This window comes from Hemibagrus wyckioides, linkage group LG25 (genome assembly GCF_019097595.1).
Source record: "Hemibagrus wyckioides isolate EC202008001 linkage group LG25, SWU_Hwy_1.0, whole genome shotgun sequence".
Classification (NCBI taxonomy): domain Eukaryota; kingdom Metazoa; phylum Chordata; class Actinopteri; order Siluriformes; family Bagridae; genus Hemibagrus; species Hemibagrus wyckioides.
In genome coordinates this window covers 590093-610157 of record NC_080734.1, presented here as the reverse complement: position 1 = coordinate 610157, position 20065 = coordinate 590093, and the positions used below count along the sequence as shown (strand labels likewise).

Below are 20065 nucleotides of genomic sequence, written 5' to 3'. Positions count from 1 at the left end.
TGATTTTAGTAGTGCACACACCTTTGCGGTCATTCACGGCTTCTGGCTTGATTGTGTGGTGATGCACTTTCCGATGTAGCTGGGTACTAATGATGTGTATTCTTCCAAGTCTGTGGTATTGCAGTTGGTTGAAGCCTCCCTGAACATGTCCCAGTCAGTGCACTCAAAACAGTCCTAAAGAGCAGAGATAGCTCCTGCTAGCCAGGTTTTAGCCTGTTTCAGAATGCCAAACTTTGGAGCGTCTGATGAGTGGTCTGTAAGCTGGAATTAGCATAACAGAGGTGTGGTCTGAGTAGGTGAGGTGGGGGCAAGGCTCCACATGGTATGCGATGGGGATGTTTGTGTAAACAAGATCCAGCATGTTCGCTCCTCTGGTTGCAAAGTCCACATGCTGATGGAATTAAAGGAGAACAGACCTGAGATTTGCATGATTGAAATCTCCATCGGGGTGAGCATTCTGCAGCTCGCTAATAGCTCCGTAGAGCTCACACAGAGCCTCCTTAGCTTTAGAGCGGGGGGAAATGTACACTCCGACAATGAATACGGTGATGAATTCCCATGCTCCACTAGCAATGAACAGTAACTAGAAATAAGCACAGAGTTTGTGCACCATTCCGTTTTGATATAAACACACGCCACCATGAGTCTTACCGCACAGAGCTGCATTTCTGTTCGCACAAAGCACAGTCTGTCGCTGAGCCACATCTCCGTAAAAACAAAAACACAGCAGTCTCTGCACTCACGCCATGTAGTTTGCTGGAGGTGGATGTAGTCCATTTTATTGTCCATGGAGCAGACATTTAATAGAAGTATGTAGGGGAGTGCCGGCCAGCTAGGTTTTGTTATTAGCCTAGCACGGACACCCGCCCTCTTGCCACGCTTCTACTTTCTTGCACCGCTTCTATCGACTCCTCTCCTCTGATGCCAAGGACTCTGGGCCTGGCCTCCACAGCAAGCCAGGATCGTGAAGCTTTTTGCATAGGTCATCAAGCACATTGGCTGGTGCATGATTTCCATACTCTAGTAGTGTCTGGCGGTCATACACATGAACACCATTGTATCTGGTGTCCATATGCCATGGTAATTGGGCTATAACAGGACAATAGCACTGTTTTTGATCCGGAGTGGCCACTGTGTGCTACTGCCGTGCCGCCATCTTGGAACACATCGCATTATTCCAAAAAAAGTTTGGGATTAATCACCTTGAAGTTTTTCTTGACCCAGTAAGGGGGTAGCTCACAAGTTAAACTAATGAATGTTCCATTACAGATCTGGACTGGTTGATTGGTTGAATTCATTACGGATTTTAGTGAAATCCAGAAGAGGTGAATGGAATGTGTCGTTAAATGTTTTTCTTTTTCACGAAAATCCATAAAATATTAATACGGTATATTTGTTTATTTTATTTACCACCAATCTGTCAACCATTATACAATTTGTGACTTCTATTTTGAATTGGGATTTAGTTTTTTGGGGCGATTTTGATGTTGCACGAGCCTCTTGCCAGTTCACGCTGCACACGCTGGTGAGAGGTACATGTTTATTGAGCTCTTGTATTCAAAAGTATTTTGTCACAAAATATTATTTACACATGCAGTGTTTTTGATGCATTTTATATGTTGGTGTGTGGAGTGGTTGTGATTAGGACCTGGGGGGTTACACCCGGATCTGCTGTTTAACTAGCATTTACTACATGTTACACCTTGTTATAACATTTCACTGGGTTATGCTTGTCTGCTGAATCTGCCAAAGCAGCAAATAAAATTTGAAGAAGAAAAGGATTTTCTTCTTTTTAAATTCATTGACTTTTATATCCCATTCACATTTTAGCACAGTTTCTCTGTGTGAACTTTGACGTGTGATTTCCTTGGGATTCAGAGACCAATGAATACAAGACGGTATGACTGGTATGTCAGTAATAAAGTATGGAGGTCATTTACATGACATGGTGTACATGTAGGGGTAAAAAATCCTAAACAGCTAATTAGTTAAGTTTGTCCCTACAGTTTATTCTTTCCAAACCCTGCTGGAAAAATGCTATCATTTATCAGTTAGTTCATGTGCTCTCACAAAAACAGAAAGGTGAAACTGTGCACACACTGATGGATGCCTGCACCAGCACCTGAGAGCCACCACAATTCAGTTCCACCCCTCACATTGGTTGTTTTCTAAATAAAAGAGCAGCACCTTTTTCCCCCTGTCCATATGGGTTACTTAAGTCCATGTGTGTTATTTCATAGTTTTGAAATCTTCAGGATTGTTCTAGAATGTAGAAAATAAATCCCTAAACAAAAAACATTGAATTAAAAGGTGTGTCCAAACTTTTCACTGGTAGTGTGTATCTCATTGGATTTTTGTTAATTTATCATATTTTTTATATATATTTCTATTACTTGATAGTTTTTATATTTCTGTTTTTCTTTGAATCTTATTTCACTTTATCTTGGAACAAGGACAGTCGAAAAAAACCATTTCACTACATGTTGTACTGTGTATGATTTTGTATGTGACAAATAAAAATTAGAATTTGAATTGAACTGAATTAAAACAAGGTGTGTCTCACCTCCTGTCTGTCTTCATGTCCTATTTCTCAGAGAAACTCATTTCTGAGGTCAAACATTTTACAGCTTTAAAACGATTTACACACTTACAGTATAAATAATATCTAAATGTTCTGTTCTTCCTTTGAATTAGTATATTAACATAGAATAAATTTAAAAATCTAGTTATTATTATTATTATTGTTGTTGTTGTTGTTGTTGTTATTGTTATTGTTGTTCGTGGTCGTGGTAGTAATCAGACCTGTACACATATATTAAGGTAGCTTATTAAATGAGACTGTGACGTTTCCTCAGATGTTTTTATCCCATAATCACCTGAGCCTCAGACACAGAAGTTTTATTCAGTTATATAGTGCCATGTTTATGCAGCCAGAATACCCGGATGGAGTCTTAATGATCAGACTGAATGGTCTAGAACTTTTATGGTCATATCGATTTTTAAATATAAATAAGTGTTTGAACAAATCTCAGTGAGAGGACTCCAGGTCAGAAAAGAGCGCCATCTCGAGTATCTACAGGGAACTGCAGGTGGAGTCCAGAGAGCGGGTATTTATTTTGACCCACGAGGCCACCGTAGCGCTGTTAAAGCGGAAGTGTGTGTTATCTGGAGCTCCCAGTGTTGTGACAGCGCTGTGTGTGTTCCGTCATTTCACTGGACCCGGACCTGGACCTGGACCCGGACCTGGACCTGATGTGTGGTTTCATCTGAAGTTAAAGCTGTGTGTTACTTCATGTTGTATTTCCGCTATGGCGGCGGAGTTTATAGTGAAACTGTATGAATATTCTCCACTTTTTTACATCAGTGTGATAGCGGTGTGTTTCATCCTGACTGTGGCAGCAGTGCTGGGCTGGTAAGAGAGTGTGTGTGTGTTGGGGTGCTGTTTAAGTGTGTGTGTGTGTGTGTGTGTGTGTTGGGGTGCTATTTAAATGTGTGTGTGTGTGTTGGGGTGCTGTTTAAATGTGTGTGTGTGTTGGGGTGCTGTTTAAATCTGTGTGTGTGTGTGTGTTGGGGTGCTGTTTAAGTGTGTGTGTGTGTTGGGGTGCTGTTTAAATCTGTGTGTGTGTGTGTTGGGGTGCTGTTTAAATCTGTGTGTGTTGGGGTGCTGTTTAAATCTGTGTGTGTGTGTGTGTGTGTTGGGGTGCTGTTTAAGTGTGTGTGTGTGTTGGGGTGCTGTTTAAATCTGTGTGTGTGTGTTGGGGTGCTGTTTAAATCTGTGTGTGTGTGTTGGGGTGCTGTTTAAATCTGTGTGTGTGTGTTGGGGTGCTGTTTAAATCTGTGTGTGTGTGTTGGGGTGCTGTTTAAATCTGTGTGTGTGTGTTGGGGTGCTGTTTAAATCTGTGTGTGTGTGTTGGGGTGCTGTTTAAATCTGTGTGTGTGTGTGTGTGTGTTGGGGTGCTGTTTAAATGTGTGTGTGTGTTGGGGTGCTGTTTAAATGTGTGTGTGTGTTGGGGTGCTGTTTAAATGTGTGTGTGTGTGTGTGGGTTGGGGTGCTGTTTAAATCTGTGTGTGTGTGTGTGTGGGTTGGGGTGCTGTTTAAATGTGTGTGTGGGTTGGGGTGCTGTTTAAATGTGTGTGTGGGTTGGGGTGCTGTTTAAATGTGTGTGTGTGTTGGGGTGCTGTTTAAATGTGTGTGTGGGTTGGGGTGCTGTTTAAATGTGTATGTGTGTGTGTGGGTTGGGGTGCTGTTTAAATGTGTGTGTGTGTGTGTGGGTTGGGGTGCTGTTTAAATGTGTGTGTGTGTGTGTGTTGGGGTGCTGTTTAAATGTGTGTGTGTGTGTGTGTGTGGGTTGGGGTGCTGTTTAAATCTGTGTGTGTGTGTGTGTGGGTTGGGGTGCTGTTTAAATGTGTGTGTGGGTTGGGGTGCTGTTTAAATGTGTGTGTGTGGGTTGGGGTGCTGTTTAAATGTGTGTGTGTGGGTTGGGGTGCTGTTTAAATGTGTGTGTGTGGGTTGGGGTGCTGTTTAAATGTGTGTGTGTGGGTTGGGGTGCTGTTTAAATGTGTGTGTGTGGGTTGGGGTGCTGTTAAAATGTGTGTGTGTGGGTTGGGGTGCTGTTTAAATGTGTGTGTGTGGGTTGGGGTGCTGTTTAAATGTGTGTGTGTGGGTTGGGGTGCTGTTTAAATGTGTGTGTGTGGGTTGGGGTGCTGTTTAAATGTGTGTGTGTGGGTTGGGGTGCTGTTTAAATGTGTGTGTGTGGGTTGGGGTGCTGTTTAAATGTGTGTGTGTGGGTTGGGGTGCTGTTTAAATGTGTGTGTGTGGGTTGGGGTGCTGTTTAAATGTGTGTGTGTGGGTTGGGGTGCTGTTTAAATGTGTGTGTGTGGGTTGGGGTGCTGTTTAAATGTGTGTGTGTGGGTTGGGGTGCTGTTTAAATGTGTGTGTGTGGGTTGGGGTGCTGTTTAAATGTGTGTGTGTGGGTTGGGGTGCTGTTTAAATGTGTGTGTGTGGGTTGGGGTGCTGTTTAAATGTGTGTGTGTGGGTTGGGGTGCTGTTTAAATGTGTGTGTGTGGGTTGGGGTGCTGTTTAAATGTGTGTGTGTGGGTTGGGGTGCTGTTTAAATGTGTGTGTGTGGGTTGGGGTGCTGTTTAAATGTGTGTGTGTGGGTTGGGGTGCTGTTTAAATGTGTGTGTGTGGGTTGGGGTGCTGTTTAAATGTGTGTGTGTGGGTTGGGGTGCTGTTTAAATGTGTGTGTGTGGGTTGGGGTGCTGTTTAAATGTGTGTGTGTGGGTTGGGGTGCTGTTTAAATGTGTGTGTGTGGGTTGGGGTGCTGTTTAAATGTGTGTGTGTGGGTTGGGGTGCTGTTTAAATGTGTGTGTGTGTGGGTTGGGGTGCTGTTTAAATGTGTGTGTGTGTGGGTTGGGGTGCTGTTTAAATGTGTGTGTGTGGGTTGGGGTGCTGTTTAAATGTGTGTGTGTGGGTTGGGGTGCTGTTTAAATGTGTGTGTGTGGGTTGGGGTGCTGTTTAAATGTGTGTGTGTGGGTTGGGGTGCTGTTTAAATGTGTGTGTGTGGGTTGGGGTGCTGTTTAAATGTGTGTGTGTGGGTTGGGGTGCTGTTTAAATGTGTGTGTGTGTGTTGGGGTGCTGTTTAAATGTGTGTGTGTGTGTTGGGGTGCTGTTTAAATGTGTGTGTGTGTGTGTTGGGGTGCTGTTTAAATGTGTGTGTGTGTGTTGGGGTGCTGTTTAAATGTGTGTGTGTGTGTTGGGGTGCTGTTTAAATGTGTGTGTGTGGGTTGGGGTGCTGTTTAAATGTGTGTGTGTGGGTTGGGGTGCTGTTTAAATGTGTGTGTGTGGGTTGGGGTGCTGTTTAAATGTGTGTGTGTGTGTGTGTGTGTGTGTGTGTTGGGGTGCTGTTTAAATGTGTGTGTGCACGCAGGTTTGGCTTCGATGTTCCAGTGATGGTGAGAAGTTCAGATGAAACTGATCCTCTTCCTCCTGCTCCAGAGAAGAAGATGGTTCAGGTTCTCAATCCGTTCTCTCTGGAGATCGACACAAACACCATGCCGGGATCAGTGACGGGTAAAACACGACAGTTCACCTGTCTGTCTGTCTGTCTGTCTGTCTGTAAGTCTGTCTGTGTGTCTGTCTGACTCTTTCTCACAGAGCTCACTGCCATGTTAATTTGGTGTGTGTGTTCTTTCAGATGGTGTGTGTCTGCGGTCATGTTGTTTAGAGGAGTGTGTGTTGAGTTGTTATTGGGGCTGCAGTGTTCAGGCTCTGCAGTTTGCTCTGCAGGAACACCGCTACACACGAAGACTGAACACAGCGCGTTTATTCCAACAGGCTTTACAGGGGCAGTACCTGCACTGCCACACCTTCACGTATCCTCACGGTCACTAATGTGGTCACTAACACCACCATTAACACACCTTCACATATTCCCACAATCATTAACATGGTCATTAACACACTCTTACATGTCTGTACTGTAATCAACACTAGATTTACTGTAAATAACAGAGTATAATATGTAATAACACTGTTATTAACACTGTTATTAAGAGTGTGTTTGAGTTGATCTTTGACGGTGATGTCAGCATGGCTAAAGGTCAGAGGTCAGACTCTGTCACTCAGATGCCCCCTGATCTCGGAGTGACGGATTTTGGATTCCTGCCAAGAGATCGCTATCCGCTAGTCTCTGTGCTCACCTTAGCTAACGCTGAGGACAGAGATGCTTACAACATTGTGAGTAACACACACACACACACACACACTGTTCTGTTCACACTGATGCTGTGATGATGAAGATGAAGATGGTGGTTGTTGCAGGTGGTGAGTGTTACGGTTCTTCATGTTCCTGATGATAAGTACCGTCTCTCTGCGAGGATCCTGTTCCACGTCCTGCTCACTGCTGATGGAAACATGTTTGATCTGAAGGTGAACACATGCTGATTGACCGCTGGCTCTTTACTCTATTACACACTAATAATAACCTCTACATGTCCAACATCACTGTTTCTTCACAGCCACTCTTCATGTCCTCTGACGGCACAAGCCCCGCCCCTACAGAGGAAGAGGAAAAGCCACATGAAAAAGAACCGAAGGATGAAGAGTTGGACGAAGAGGGGGTGTGGCCAGACGCTGTAGGGCGGGACTGCGTGGTGTGTCAGAATGCGGCGGTGAACCGCGTGTTGTTGCCGTGTCGCCATGCGTGTGTGTGTGACGAGTGTGTGTGGAGGTTTCAGCACTGCCCCATGTGTCGAGCCTTCGTCTGCGAGTCCTTTACCCTGTCTCCGCCCACAAACACTCCCCTCTCTCCCCAGGGGCGGGGTTTATAAACCAAACATACACAGAGCACTGCTTTTTAATGATATTTTAGTAATTTTATTCACTTTCTATAATAATCTCTGGAGGAACTTTCTTCCACTGTGTATAAACTCTTAAACCTAGTGCACTATGTAGTGAACATGATGTTTAGGACGAATGCTGTAATATCGTGTATATAAACGCCGTATTTTATCTATTTATTGGTCTGATTACTGAGTCTAAAGTTTACTCTGAAGGTCAGAAACATTTCAAAGCCATCAGTGTTAAAGTGTGTAAATCCGACGAGTGTTCCTTTTTAAATCAAAGAAATAAAAATGAAATGCCCTGCAATAAGTGTTGATATTTAGTTATTTTAGAATTATAAATTTAATAAAACCATCAGAGAAGACTTCTCTCTGTTTAGTGTTCTTATAATAAAGTCCCAAAATACGGCCTCTTTTAAATTTCAATAATTAAGACTTGAAAAAATAAATACTGTACATTAACTCTGGGTCGTTGACCGGAAGATCAAGGGTTCAAGCCCCAGCACCACCAAGTTGCCACTGTTGGGCCCTTGAGCAAGGCCCTTAACCCTCTCTGCTCCAGGGGCGCTGTATCATGGCTGACCCTGTGCTCTGACCCCAACCTCCAAGGATGGGATATGTGAAGAAAGAATTTCACTGTGCTGTAATGTATATGTGACAAATAAAGGCAACTTAATTTAAACACAGGAAAGAAAAACATTCAGTATGAAACTTTAATGAGGTGATAATGTCTGATTATTTATTTCAGATTAAACACAAGGTCAGCGCTGATGTCACAATAGTGTGTTAAGAGACACTGCTGCAACCTAATAAAACACAAAACTAGGGACCCAAAGAAGACACACACTCTGTAGCATTCAGAAGGGTAGAGTGATGGTTTTACACACACACACACACACACACACACACACACGATACAAATGTGTGTTTAAATCTGAATTACACTGAACATAAAAAAGAAAGAAAATAACGTTTATGCAGCGGTTTCCTCGTGTGTGTGTGTGTGTGTGTGTGTGTGTGGCAGAGCTGAGGTTTATTTTAGACAGGTTTATAATCCAGTTTGGATTCAAGCTTTTTGGAGTCTGCAACTTTCCTCACGGCCTTCATAAAGTCCTCCTGAGTGACAAAATCCCGATCAGCACGGATAGCAAACATCCCTGTGGAGAAAAACACACACACACAGTAAATACACTGAACACACTCACTTGATCAGATACAGAGATCAGAGTTAAAGGTGTGTAAGCTTTAGGTCACCAGCTTCAGTGCAGACGTTACGCAGATCAGCTCCATTAAATCCATCCGACAGTTTCACAATCGCCTCATAATCTGGAGGGAAAAAAAGTAATTCAAGTTAATATTTACACCAAACATTAACGAAACCCTGATTTAAATGAAAAAAAAAAGGCCCTTCATCTCCAATATCCTGGAAAAGGTTGTAGCACAGCAGTTACATACAGACCTACACTATATTGGCAAAAGTATTGGGACACCCCTCCAGATCATTGAGTTCAGGTGTTGTTTTTCAGGGGTTGGACTCGGCCCCTTAGTTCCAGTGAAAGGAACTCTTAATGCTTCAGCTTCATACCAAGACATTTTGGACAATTTCATGCTCTTTGTGGGAACAGTTTGGGGATGACCCCTTCCTGTTCCAACATGACTGCACACCAGTGACCAAAGCAAGGTCCATAAAGACATGGATGAGTGAGTTTGGTGTGGAGGAACTTGACTGACCTGCACAGAGTCCTGACCTCAACCCCATAGAACACCTTTGGGATGAATTAGAGTGGAGACTGTGAGACAGACCTTCTCGTCCAACATCAGTGTGTGACCTCACAAATGTGCTTCTAGAGGAACGGTCAAAAATTCCCATAAACACACTCCTAAACCTTGTGGAAAGCCTTCCCAGAAGAGTTGAAGCTGTTATAGCTGTAAAGGGCGGGGCAACTCCATATTACATTCGTGTGCATGGAAAGGCAGACGTCCCAATACTTTTGGCTATATAGTGTACATAGGAATAACATTCATGAAATCTATCAGTAAGGATTTGGGCCTCATTACAGAATAGAGACAGCACTGGCTAAAGTGGTAAATGACCTGTCACTGACCTCTGATCAGAGCTGTGTCTCTTATGTTATCTACATCAGCCAGTCAGATTGCGTTTTCAGGACTGTGGTGTAAAGCTATAAACACCAAATTCGGTAGAGAAACACTTCAATCCGTCATTTTATAGTTTCATGCAGACGACATGTGCTCAGGTCTAAATGAACACACTTCACACCACAGCACTGTTCTGAAGCGTGACTGTTGATTAATTCTCTCGGACAGCAGCTCTGACAGTGATGCAGCTGGACATCACAGGTTTATATTACTGCACTCTCTGATATGGTGAAGATATCGTTTCTGGTGTTGAAGGAGGAAGAGCAGTCAGTGGTGACCTTTAAGACCATGAGTGTAAAAGACAAGCCCTGTTTCAGAGGCCTACAGTAGGATGTGTGCTATAATAAAGCACAGTGAAATTCTCTTCTTCACATATCCCAGCTATAGAGAGGGTTAGGGGCCATGGTCAGGGGCCTAACAGTGGCAGCTTGGCAATGCTGAGGCTTGAATCCTGACCCATAACTGCTTGAGCTGCCACTGCCCCAAGGGACATGTAACCATCAGAATTACCATTACTGATGGAGTTCAGAGTGCTCCCAGTCCCCCGGGTGTTCATATGGACTGGAACTACAGTCTGATTTGTTCAGTGTGTGTGTGTGTGTGTGTGTGTGTGTGTGTGTGTGTGTGTGTGTGTGTGTGTGTGTAAATCAATAGGATTCTCACCAATGTCTCCGTGTTTAGTGATGGGACCTGAGTGGATCTTCAGGATATCCAGACGAGCCTGCTCATTCGGCAACTCAATATCTGGACACAGGAAACAGATTCAGCAGAGTTTATTTATTCATAAACAAACAAACAAACAAACAAACATCTGTTCAGTACAAAAGGAGCAAGAATCTGTGGAAACTGTGTGAAGTGGGTTGTTACATCACTGCCTGTGTGTGAGGTTTATTACAGAAACACAAAAATAGTGCAGTGAGACATGAGAGGTGTGTGTGTGTGTGTGTGTTTTGATAAACAGAATCTAAAATAAAGTCTTACGGATCTTCCTGTCCAGTCTCCCGGGCCGGAGCAGAGCCGGGTCCAGTGTGTCAGGACGATTCGTAGCCATGATCATCTTCACACGGTGCAGCGTGTCAAACCCATCCATCTGATTCAGCAGCTAACACACACACACACACACACTAACTCCATCACACTGAACCTCATCAGTGATCCTTTACAGAAAGCAGTAAGACACAGCACTAGTCACCTCCATCAGGGTTCTCTGGATCTCACGATCTGCTGAAGTTCCCTCAGAGAAACGTCGTCCACCTGAAACACAAACACACGGTGATTAGACCCTCCACTGTAACATTACTGTACACTAACACACTGGAGAACTGATCAAGAAATAAAGAATGACCGTTAATATTACTGTAGAGGAATTTACACCTCCATGATGATGTGTTATTGATATAACTACACATGACTGAGGTTACCGATAGCGTCGATCTCGTCCATGAAGATGATGCAGGGTTGATGATCTCGAGCGTAATTAAACATCTCCCTGATCAGCCGAGCGCTTTCACCGATATACTTATCCACAATGGAGCTGGACACCACCTACACACACATTACATCATCATCATATACACACAGTATGTCATCATATACACACAGAGAACGTCACCATCATCATCATCTACACTTAAACACACCACACACACAGTGTACAAAACATCATCATCTCCTCTCTACACACCATCACACACACTGATGAAGCAAAACCATTTTTTCAGACATTTATTAGAAATGAGAAACTGAGCTCCATCACTGAGTTCAGATGTTTGCAGAAGTTTCTTCAGCATCAGCTTTGTGTGTGTTGTAGAAGTCTCTAAACTTCACAGTGCTGGAGTTGTACAGTTTCTCTTGCTCTTCTAGGCAGATCCTCTGGAACTCAGTCAGGGTGGATGTGGAGCATCTATCTATCTATCTATCTATCTATCTATCTATCTATCTATCTATCTATCTATCTATCTATCTATCTATCTATCCATCTATCAGATCTTCCACGGATGTTCTGAGAGATTGATGTCTGAGCTTCTCAGGTACATTCAGCAACTCATCTTGAAATCTTCACGTGTCTTCATCGTGAACCTCGCTCCAGCGTGAGGATCTCATTCAGCTACACTCATCCCTTCTGTCTCCTCATCCCTCACACTCAGAGGACAGAGCAAACTGGACATACTGGAGCTCGCAGTCTCAGGTGTTTTTAGCCAAGGTGCTAAATCATGAAGATCTAAATGATCTGAATTTAAACTGAACCTGGAATAAACGTTAATTTGAACAGTTAATGCTGCAAGAGGTGTGTAATAAAATTTACCTTGAGGAAGTTGCAGTCCAGCTGACTGGCCACAGCTCTGGCTAGCAGGGTTTTCCCAGTGCCTGGGTCACACACACACACATTACATGTCCGTATACTCAGCACAGGGTCACTCACATAACCTATTAACCTCACACACATACACACACACCTGGAGGTCCATACAGCAGGCAGCCTTTAGGAGGGATGATGCCCACACGCTGGAAGAGCTCAGGGTTGGTCAGAGGCAGCTCAATCACCTACACACACACACAGTAGGTTCTACATTAGCTGCTGTTGTGAGAGTTGCTACAACACCTCAGTGTGTCCACCAGGGGAGGATGTGGCTAAAGGTTTATCTCCATTACACATCATTTCACTCTGTGTGTGTGTGTGTGTGTGTGGTGACTTCACACTGAAAACTCCTTCAAGGAGAACAAACCAAATGTGAATGTTGGACACTGCAACACTCACAGCTAATGTCTGGGTGTGTGTGTGATGCTCTCACCTCTCTGAGCTCTCTGATCTGTTCTGATAATCCTCCAATCTCAGAGTAAGACACACTTCCTGGATCCTCATGAGACATGTTATACACCAAGGGGTCTACCTCACGGGGCAAATACCTGACACACACACACAAAGTCAGTGAAATTGGTGTACATAACCTCATGAATCAGGACAGCATTAGGGGGAGAGTGTGTGTGTGTGTGTGTGTGTGTGTGTGTGTGTGAGTGAACCTCATGATGGTGAGGGTAGTCATATCCAGTGCCACACGGGTCCCAGGCTTCAGCTTCGTCTTATCCAGCTGATACACAACACAACAATAACAACATCAGAACACACACACACACCCACCACCAAACAGGAAGTGACATCACACACAGTGAGTGTTTACCTGTCTCCTGCAGCCCACCACATAGCGCGGGCCATTCGTGGCTTTAACAATAACTGTAAACACACACACACACACACAGTGAGTCGTCAGTGGACAGTGTACACACGAGCTGTACTGAAAGGAACAGTAGAATTATACACTTACACTTTTCCTCCGTCAGCTGCTTTAACACCTCCCCTACAATCTACACACACACACACACACACACACACACACACACACACATTAACAATCAACACAGCTTTTATTCCTATTTTTCCTCAGCACTCATGATCTAAACACATCACATATATAAACAACACAACATATGACGTGTGTGTGTGTGTGTGTGTGTGTGTGTCACCTGTCCGACGCTCTGCAGCGCTTTCAGGTCATTCTCAGATTTCTCATACTGCTTGGTCAACTCCTTCAGCTGCTCTCTCACTGTCACACAGAACAGTCAGAATAATGAAAACAGTAAAGGTTAGATTTCCTCATAAACCCGCTCTGAGTGTTATGAATGGAGAGAGAGAGAGAGAGTGTGAGAGAGAGAGAGAGAGAGTGAGAGAGAGAGAGAGAGAGAGTGAGAGAGAGTGAGAGAGTGAGAGAGAGAGAGAGAGAGAGAGAGAGTGTGTGTGTGTGTGTGTGTGTGTGTGTGTGTGTGTGTGTGTGTGTGTGATGACACAGCGCTGCGCTCCCGCCGTTCATTTACCCCGAAATCACCGCTTAAACACCCCCCACATCCCACAAACCCCTCACCCACCGGGTCATTTTACTCATCTACCCCCCCGGGTCACTCACACTCCTTCAGCCGCCCGTCTATCTCCTTATGTTCCAGTAATTTCTTCCTGTAATCCTGGAGCCCTTTCTCCCTGCTGTCCGCCATCTTGTCGACACCGCTACTGCTGCTTCTTCCGGGCTTTTTTTTGTCTGCTAAAAGAGCCGCATTCTGCACTGCTGCCCCCTAAAGGACTGACATGAAACTACAACACATGGCTGTTCAGATAGATAGATAGATAGATAGATAGATAGATAGATAGATAGATAGATAGATAGATAGATACTTTATGTATCTTATGAGGGAAATTCTTGAGTTACAGCTACTTAGACAGTTACAAGATACATTATTTACATTTACACCCCCTTCTTCCCCCCCGGGAAGATCAGATCACAACCTGGTTCATCTCCTGCCTGTATACAAACCCCTTGTATGTAGGCAACCGGCTGTTTCCCACATGCTCAGATGTGCGGCATATTGTTGTACATGTTTGGTCTGAGCCTGAAGCTGGAGAAGGTGCCACAGCTGTGGAAGACATCATGCATGGTACCTGTACCAAAGACGTCTCACCCTAAGGATTTTGGGGACTATAGACCGGTAGCACTGACCTCACATCTGATGAAGATGCTGGAGAGGCTGGTGCTTACTCATCTCTGACCTTTGGTGAGCTCATTAATGGACCCACTTCAGTTTGCCTACAAACCAGCCAGAGGTGTTGAAGATGCTTCCTTCTTAATAGGGCTCTTTCACACCTGGAGAAGGCTGGGAGCACAGTAAGAGTCATGTTTTTTGACTTCTCTAGTGCTTTCAACACCATCCAACCTGTGCTTCTGAGGGATAAGCTGGAGTACATGGGTGTGGACCATCGTCTGTCTACCTGGATACTAGATTACCTCACAAACTGACCACAGTATGTGAGGGCTTGTGAATGTACACGGGAGCCCCGCAGGGATCAGTCCTGGCCCCATTCCTCTACACTGTCTACAGGCAGACTTCATGTTCAGCTCAGCATCCTGTCGCCTACAGAAGTTCTCTGACGACTCTGCCATTGTCAGCCTGATCTCAGATGACAGGGAGTACAGTGAACTGATCCAGGACTTTGTGGACTGGTGCCAACGGAACTGCCTCCAGATAAATGTAGGAAAAAATAAAGAGTTGGTGGTAAATTTCCGCAGGCACAAACACCTTTCACTACCATCAGTGAACATTCAGGGAAAGGACATTGAGAGAGTGGATTCCTATAAATACCTGGGTATTCATCTGAACAACAAACTAGACTGGACAAATAACACAGATTTCTTCAAGAAAGGACAGAGCAGACTCTTTTTGCTCCAGGGTGTCAGGTACGGAAGAAGTGATGAAGTCTCTGATTAGTCCTTCAAAGCACTTCATCACTACTGAGGTAAGGGCCACTGGGTGGTATTCGTTCAAATAACACACTGAAATGATAATTCGCAATGAAAGGCAGCATGCATGCTGCTTAAATGTCCGTGCATCCCGTAGTGGCCTAATATTCCCAGGTATTTACACGAGTCCACTCTCTCAATGTCCTTTCCCTAAATGTTCACTGACACCCTTCACTACCATCAGTGAATATTCAGGGAAATGACACTGAGAGAGTGGATTCCTATAAATACCTGAGTGTTCATCTGAACAACAAACTGGACTGGACAAATAACAGATTTCTTCAAGAAAGGACAGAGCAGACTCTTTTTGCTGAGGAGACTAAGGTCCTTTGGAGTGCAGGGAGCACTACTGAAGACCTTGCCTCAGCCATCTTCTATGGAGTGGTCTGCTGGTGTAGCAGCATCTCTACGGCAGACAGGAAGAGACTGGACAAGTTAATCAGGAAGGCCAGCTCAGTTCTGGGGATGCCCCTGGACACAATACAGGAGGTGGGAGAAAGGAGGATGGTAGCTAAGCTATCATCCTTGTTGGAGAATGACTCTCACCCCCTGTATGACACAGTTACATCTCTTAGCAGCTCCTTCAGTGACAGACTGTTCCATCCTGAATGAAGGAGCGATACAGAAGGTCTTTTCTCCCTACTGCTATTAGACTTTACAATCAGAGCTGCTCTCAGTGAACCGGTCACCATAATACACAATAATACACACTGTTCATACTGATGGTGTGTTCTAGCTGTGAAATAACCTGTCATCAAAATACACACTGTTTTGTGACATTCTACTGTATATACTGTGAAATTGCAATAATTGTAATCCTGTGCAATACAAGAGTGCAATAACCAAGTACATTTGTTTGTGTTTGTGTGGTTTTTTAAAAAAAATTATTGTTATTCTTTTTTTTTTCTTCTGTATTTATATAGATTCCTTATCTTTTCTGCTTCATATTTTTCTACTTTGCTGCTGCTGTAACATGGAAATTTCCCCACTTTGGGATGAATAAAGGTTTATCTTATCTTAAAAACAAAAATTCAATTCAATTCAATTCAATTCAATTCAATTTATTTTGTATAGCGCCTTTTACAATGAACATTGTCTCAAAGCAGCTTTACAAAAGAAGAAAACAGAGAGAGGGGAGGGGAAAATGAAAATAGAAAATAACTAAATAACTCAAAATAAGAACAAAATGATTAAATTTAATTATTAAACTATTTTACCCTATTTTATCCCTAATGAGCAAGTCTGTGGCGACGGTGGCAAGGAAAAACTCCCTGGGATGGAAAGGAAGAAACCTTGAGAGGAACCAGGCTCAGAAGGGAACCCATCCTCATTTGGGTGACACTAAACAGTAAATAATGTAACTGTAACTGATTAATGTCCTTTCTACAACAGAAATCAATGACCCATGAGGAACTATTAGGTCAGTGTAGTTTCTAAGGTCATTATAAACACTAGTTCTTTGCTGTCACGGGCTGACAGATGAAATGGAAGATCTGTGACGGTGTGAAAAGGGAAAATAAGAGCTAGTTTAAATGTAGGTCTTAGAGAGGTCTGTCTTCATCTGGTGTTTGAAGACGGTCAGTGACTCGGCTGTTCGGACATCTAGGGGAAGTTAACTTCACCACCTCGGTGCCAGAACAGAGAAGAGTCTAGATGTAGACCTACCTCTGACTAGTGTTGGGAAGGTTACTTTGGAAATGTAATCGGTTCCAGATTACAGGTTCCTCTGTTTAAAATGTAATAAGTCGTGTAACTTTTCAATGACTTTATAAAAGTAAAGTAACTGATTACTTTTTGATTACTTTTAAGTTTCTAATGGATATTTTCAACTAAATCATTTCCAAACATTTATCCCAGGCAGGGTTAACCTTACAGTAGAACTCAACTCTGTTTACTGTTAGAATTTTAAATCTTTCATCACTTGAATTAAGATTATATTCATTTCATTTTAAGCCCAGCCACAAAACCAGACTTCAGAACAAAACCTGTTTAATACTGTTTTAGGAATCACATCTTTGCGTAGCTATGACAGGACACACTGGCAGTAACAATGCCTTGAAAAAAAACATAATCTGTAAAGAGTCATCATAATGTACACTACAGCGCTAAAATAACTGAGTTATATTAGATCTGATACCAACACATTTACAAGGAGGAAAAGTGTGAGATATATATTTACTGTCAAAGGGTTCGGTCCGGGAGAAAGGACATCGCAAGCGGTGCTCGAGGAAGCAGAAGCACGGAAAACGGGCGGGTGTCCGTGCTAGGCTAAAAACAATCCCTAGCCGGCCGGCATTCCCCTCATTTTGTTCGACGTCTGCTCACTGGACAATAAATACATCCAACTCCAGCTACATGGCGTGAGTTCAGAGACTGCTGTGTCTTTGTTTTTACGGAGACGTGGCCAGTTCCGGACGCCGCCATTCAGCTAGCTGGGCTAACCGCGTTTCGTGCCGACAGGAATGCAGCTCTGTGCGGTAAGACTCGCGGTGGTGGTGTGTGTTTATATCAACACGGAATGGTGTAAGGACTTGTGTCAGATTACTGTTCATCGCTAGTGGAGTTTGTGACTGTTAGATGCAGACCTTTTTATTTAATACGGGAATTCACCACCCCTTTCATTTTTGGAGTGTACATTCCACCCAGCGCTAATGCTAAGGAGGCTCTGTGTGAGCTCTGGACTGTAAGGACTCCTACGTTCGAATGCTGTTCATAAATTTCAGTTCAGCATTCAACACAATCATCCCTCAGCCGCTGATTGAGAAGTTGAGTCTCCTGGGCCTGAACACCTCTCTCTGCAACTGGATCCTGGATTTCCTGACTGGGAGACCTCAGTCAGTCCGGATCGGGAGCAGTATCTCCAGCACCACCACACTGAGCACTGGAGCTCCTCAGGGCTGTGTGCTCAGTCCACTGCTGTTCCCTCTGCTGACCCATGACTGTGCAGCAATGAACAGATCCAACCACATCGTCAAGTTCTCCGATGACACGACCTCTACATCCTGAGGAGGCTGAGGAAAGCTCATCTCCCTCCCCCCATCCTGACTGTGTCCCCCCCATCCACACTCTTACACACCCCACACACCCCTCACACACACTCTTACACACCCCACACCCCTCACACACACTCTTACACACCCCACACCCCTCACACACACTCTTACACACCCCTCACACACACTCTTACACACCCCACACACCCCTCACACACACTCTTACACACCCCACACCCCTCACACACACTCTTACACACCCCTCACACACACTCTTACACACCCCACACACCCCTCACACACACTCTTACACACCCCACACCCCTCACACACACTCTTACACACCCCACACACCCCTCACACACACTCTTACACACCCCACACACCCCTCACACACACTCTTACACACCCCACACACCCCTCACAAACACTCTTACACACCCCACACCCCCTCACACACACTCTTACACACCCCACACCCCTCACACACACTCTTACACACCCCACACCCCTCACACACCCTCTTACTCACCCCTCACACACACTCTTACACACCCCACACACCCCTCACACACACTCTTACACACCCCACACCCCTCACACACACTCTTACACACCCCACACACCCCTCACACACACTCTTACACACCCCACACACCCCTCACACACACTCTTACACACCCCACACACCCCTCACAAACACTCTTACACCCCCCACACCCCTCACACACACTCTTACACACCCCACACACCCCTCACACACACTCTTACACACCCCACACACCCCTCACACACACTCTTACACACCCCACACACCCCTCACAAACACTCTTACACACCCCACACCCCCTCACACACACTCTTACACACCCCACACCCCTCACACACACTCTTACACACCACACACCCCTCACACACACTCTTACACACCCCACACCCCTCACACACACTCTTACACACCCCACACCCCTCACACACACTCTTACACACCCCTCACACACACTCTTACACACCCCACACACCCCTCACACACACTCTTACACACCCCACACCCCTCACACACACTCTTACACACCCCCACACACCCCTCACACACACTCTTACACACCCCACACACCCCTCACACACACTCTTACACACCCCACACACCCCTCACACACACTCTTACACACCCCACACACCCCTCACACACACTCTTACACACCCCACACACCCCTCACACACACTCTTACACACCCCACACACCCCTCACACACACTCTTACACACCCCACACACCCCTCACAAACACTCTTACACACCCCACACCCCCTCACACACACTCTTACACACCCCACACACCCCTCACACACACTCTTACACACCCCACACACCCCTCACACACACTCTTACACACCCCACACACCCCTCACACACACTCTTACACACCACACACCCCTCACACACACTCTTACACACCCCACACACCCCTCACACACACTCTTACACACCACACACCCCTCACACACACTCTTACACACCCCACACCCCTCACACACACTCTTACACACCCCACACACCCCTCACACACACCCTTACACCCCTCACACACACTCTTACACACCCCACACACCCCTCACACACACTCTTACACACCCCACACACCCCTCACACACACTCTTACACACCCCACACACCCCTCACACACACTCGTACACACCCCACACACCCCTCACACACACTCTTACACACCCCTCACACACACTCTTACACACCCCACACACCCCTCACACACACTCTTACACACCCCACACACCCCTCACACACACTCTTACACACCCCACACACCCCTCACACACACTCTTACACACCCCACACACCCCTCACACACACTCTTACACACCCCACACACCCCTCACACACACTCTTACACACCCCACACACCCCTCACACACACTCTTACACACCCCACACACCCCTCACACACACTCGTCCACACCCCACACACCCCTCACACACACTCTTACACACCCCACACACCCCTCACACACACTCTTACACACCCCACACACCCCTCACACACACTCTTACACACCCCTCACACACACTCTTACACACCCCACACACCCCTCACACACACTCTTACACACCCCACACACCCCTCACACACACTCTTACACACCCCTCACACACACTCTTACACACCCCACACACCCCTCACACACACTCTTACACACCCCACACACCCCTC

At 45.2% G+C, this 20065-nt stretch overlaps 2 protein-coding genes across 2 annotated transcripts; one reads left to right on the top strand and one right to left on the bottom strand.

The window, feature by feature from the left end:
- Positions 1–3140: 3140 nt before the first annotated feature.
- On the top strand, positions 3141–8283 carry cgrrf1 (cell growth regulator with ring finger domain 1). Its single transcript, XM_058378843.1, has 6 exons — positions 3141–3412; positions 5931–6073; positions 6198–6375; positions 6592–6739; positions 6824–6931; positions 7021–8283. The coding sequence occupies exons 1-6, from the start codon at positions 3309–3311 to the stop codon at positions 7330–7332; spliced, it is 993 nt and encodes a 330-aa protein (XP_058234826.1). The 5' UTR covers positions 3141–3308; the 3' UTR covers positions 7333–8283.
- On the bottom strand, positions 8033–13617 carry psmc6 (proteasome 26S subunit, ATPase 6). Its single transcript, XM_058378811.1, has 14 exons — positions 13461–13617; positions 13024–13103; positions 12825–12864; positions 12681–12733; positions 12523–12590; positions 12294–12408; positions 11958–12045; positions 11807–11868; positions 10923–11046; positions 10694–10755; positions 10483–10603; positions 10165–10245; positions 8599–8670; positions 8033–8501 (listed from the first exon to the last, which is right to left on the bottom strand). Exons 1-14 carry the CDS (start codon positions 13543–13545, stop codon positions 8383–8385), a joined length of 1170 nt encoding a protein of 389 aa, XP_058234794.1. The 5' UTR covers positions 13546–13617; the 3' UTR covers positions 8033–8382.
- Between the last annotated feature and the right edge of the window lie 6448 nt (positions 13618–20065).

What these genes read in the sequence shown, in the direction of transcription:
- cgrrf1 (XM_058378843.1), top strand. Translation starts at nt 3,309, where the DNA reads ATGGCGGCGGAGTTTATAGTGAAACTGTATGAATATTCTCCACTTTTT. An exon ending in GTGGCAGCAGTGCTGGGCTG is followed by an intron (nt 3,413 to 5,930) that starts GTAAGAGAGTGT and finishes GTGTGCACGCAG; the next exon opens with GTTTGGCTTCGATGTTCCAG. An exon ending in ACAGAGATGCTTACAACATT is followed by an intron (nt 6,740 to 6,823) that starts GTGAGTAACACA and finishes TGGTTGTTGCAG; the next exon opens with GTGGTGAGTGTTACGGTTCT.
- psmc6 (XM_058378811.1), bottom strand. Translation starts at nt 13,545, where the DNA reads ATGGCGGACAGCAGGGAGAAAGGGCTCCAGGATTACAGGAAGAAATTA. An exon ending in AGACGGGCGGCTGAAGGAGT is followed by an intron (nt 13,104 to 13,460) that starts GTGAGTGACCCG and finishes TCTGTGTGACAG; the next exon opens with TGAGAGAGCAGCTGAAGGAG. An exon ending in TGGACTGCAACTTCCTCAAG is followed by an intron (nt 11,047 to 11,806) that starts GTAAATTTTATT and finishes ATGTGTGTGTAG; the next exon opens with GTGGTGTCCAGCTCCATTGT.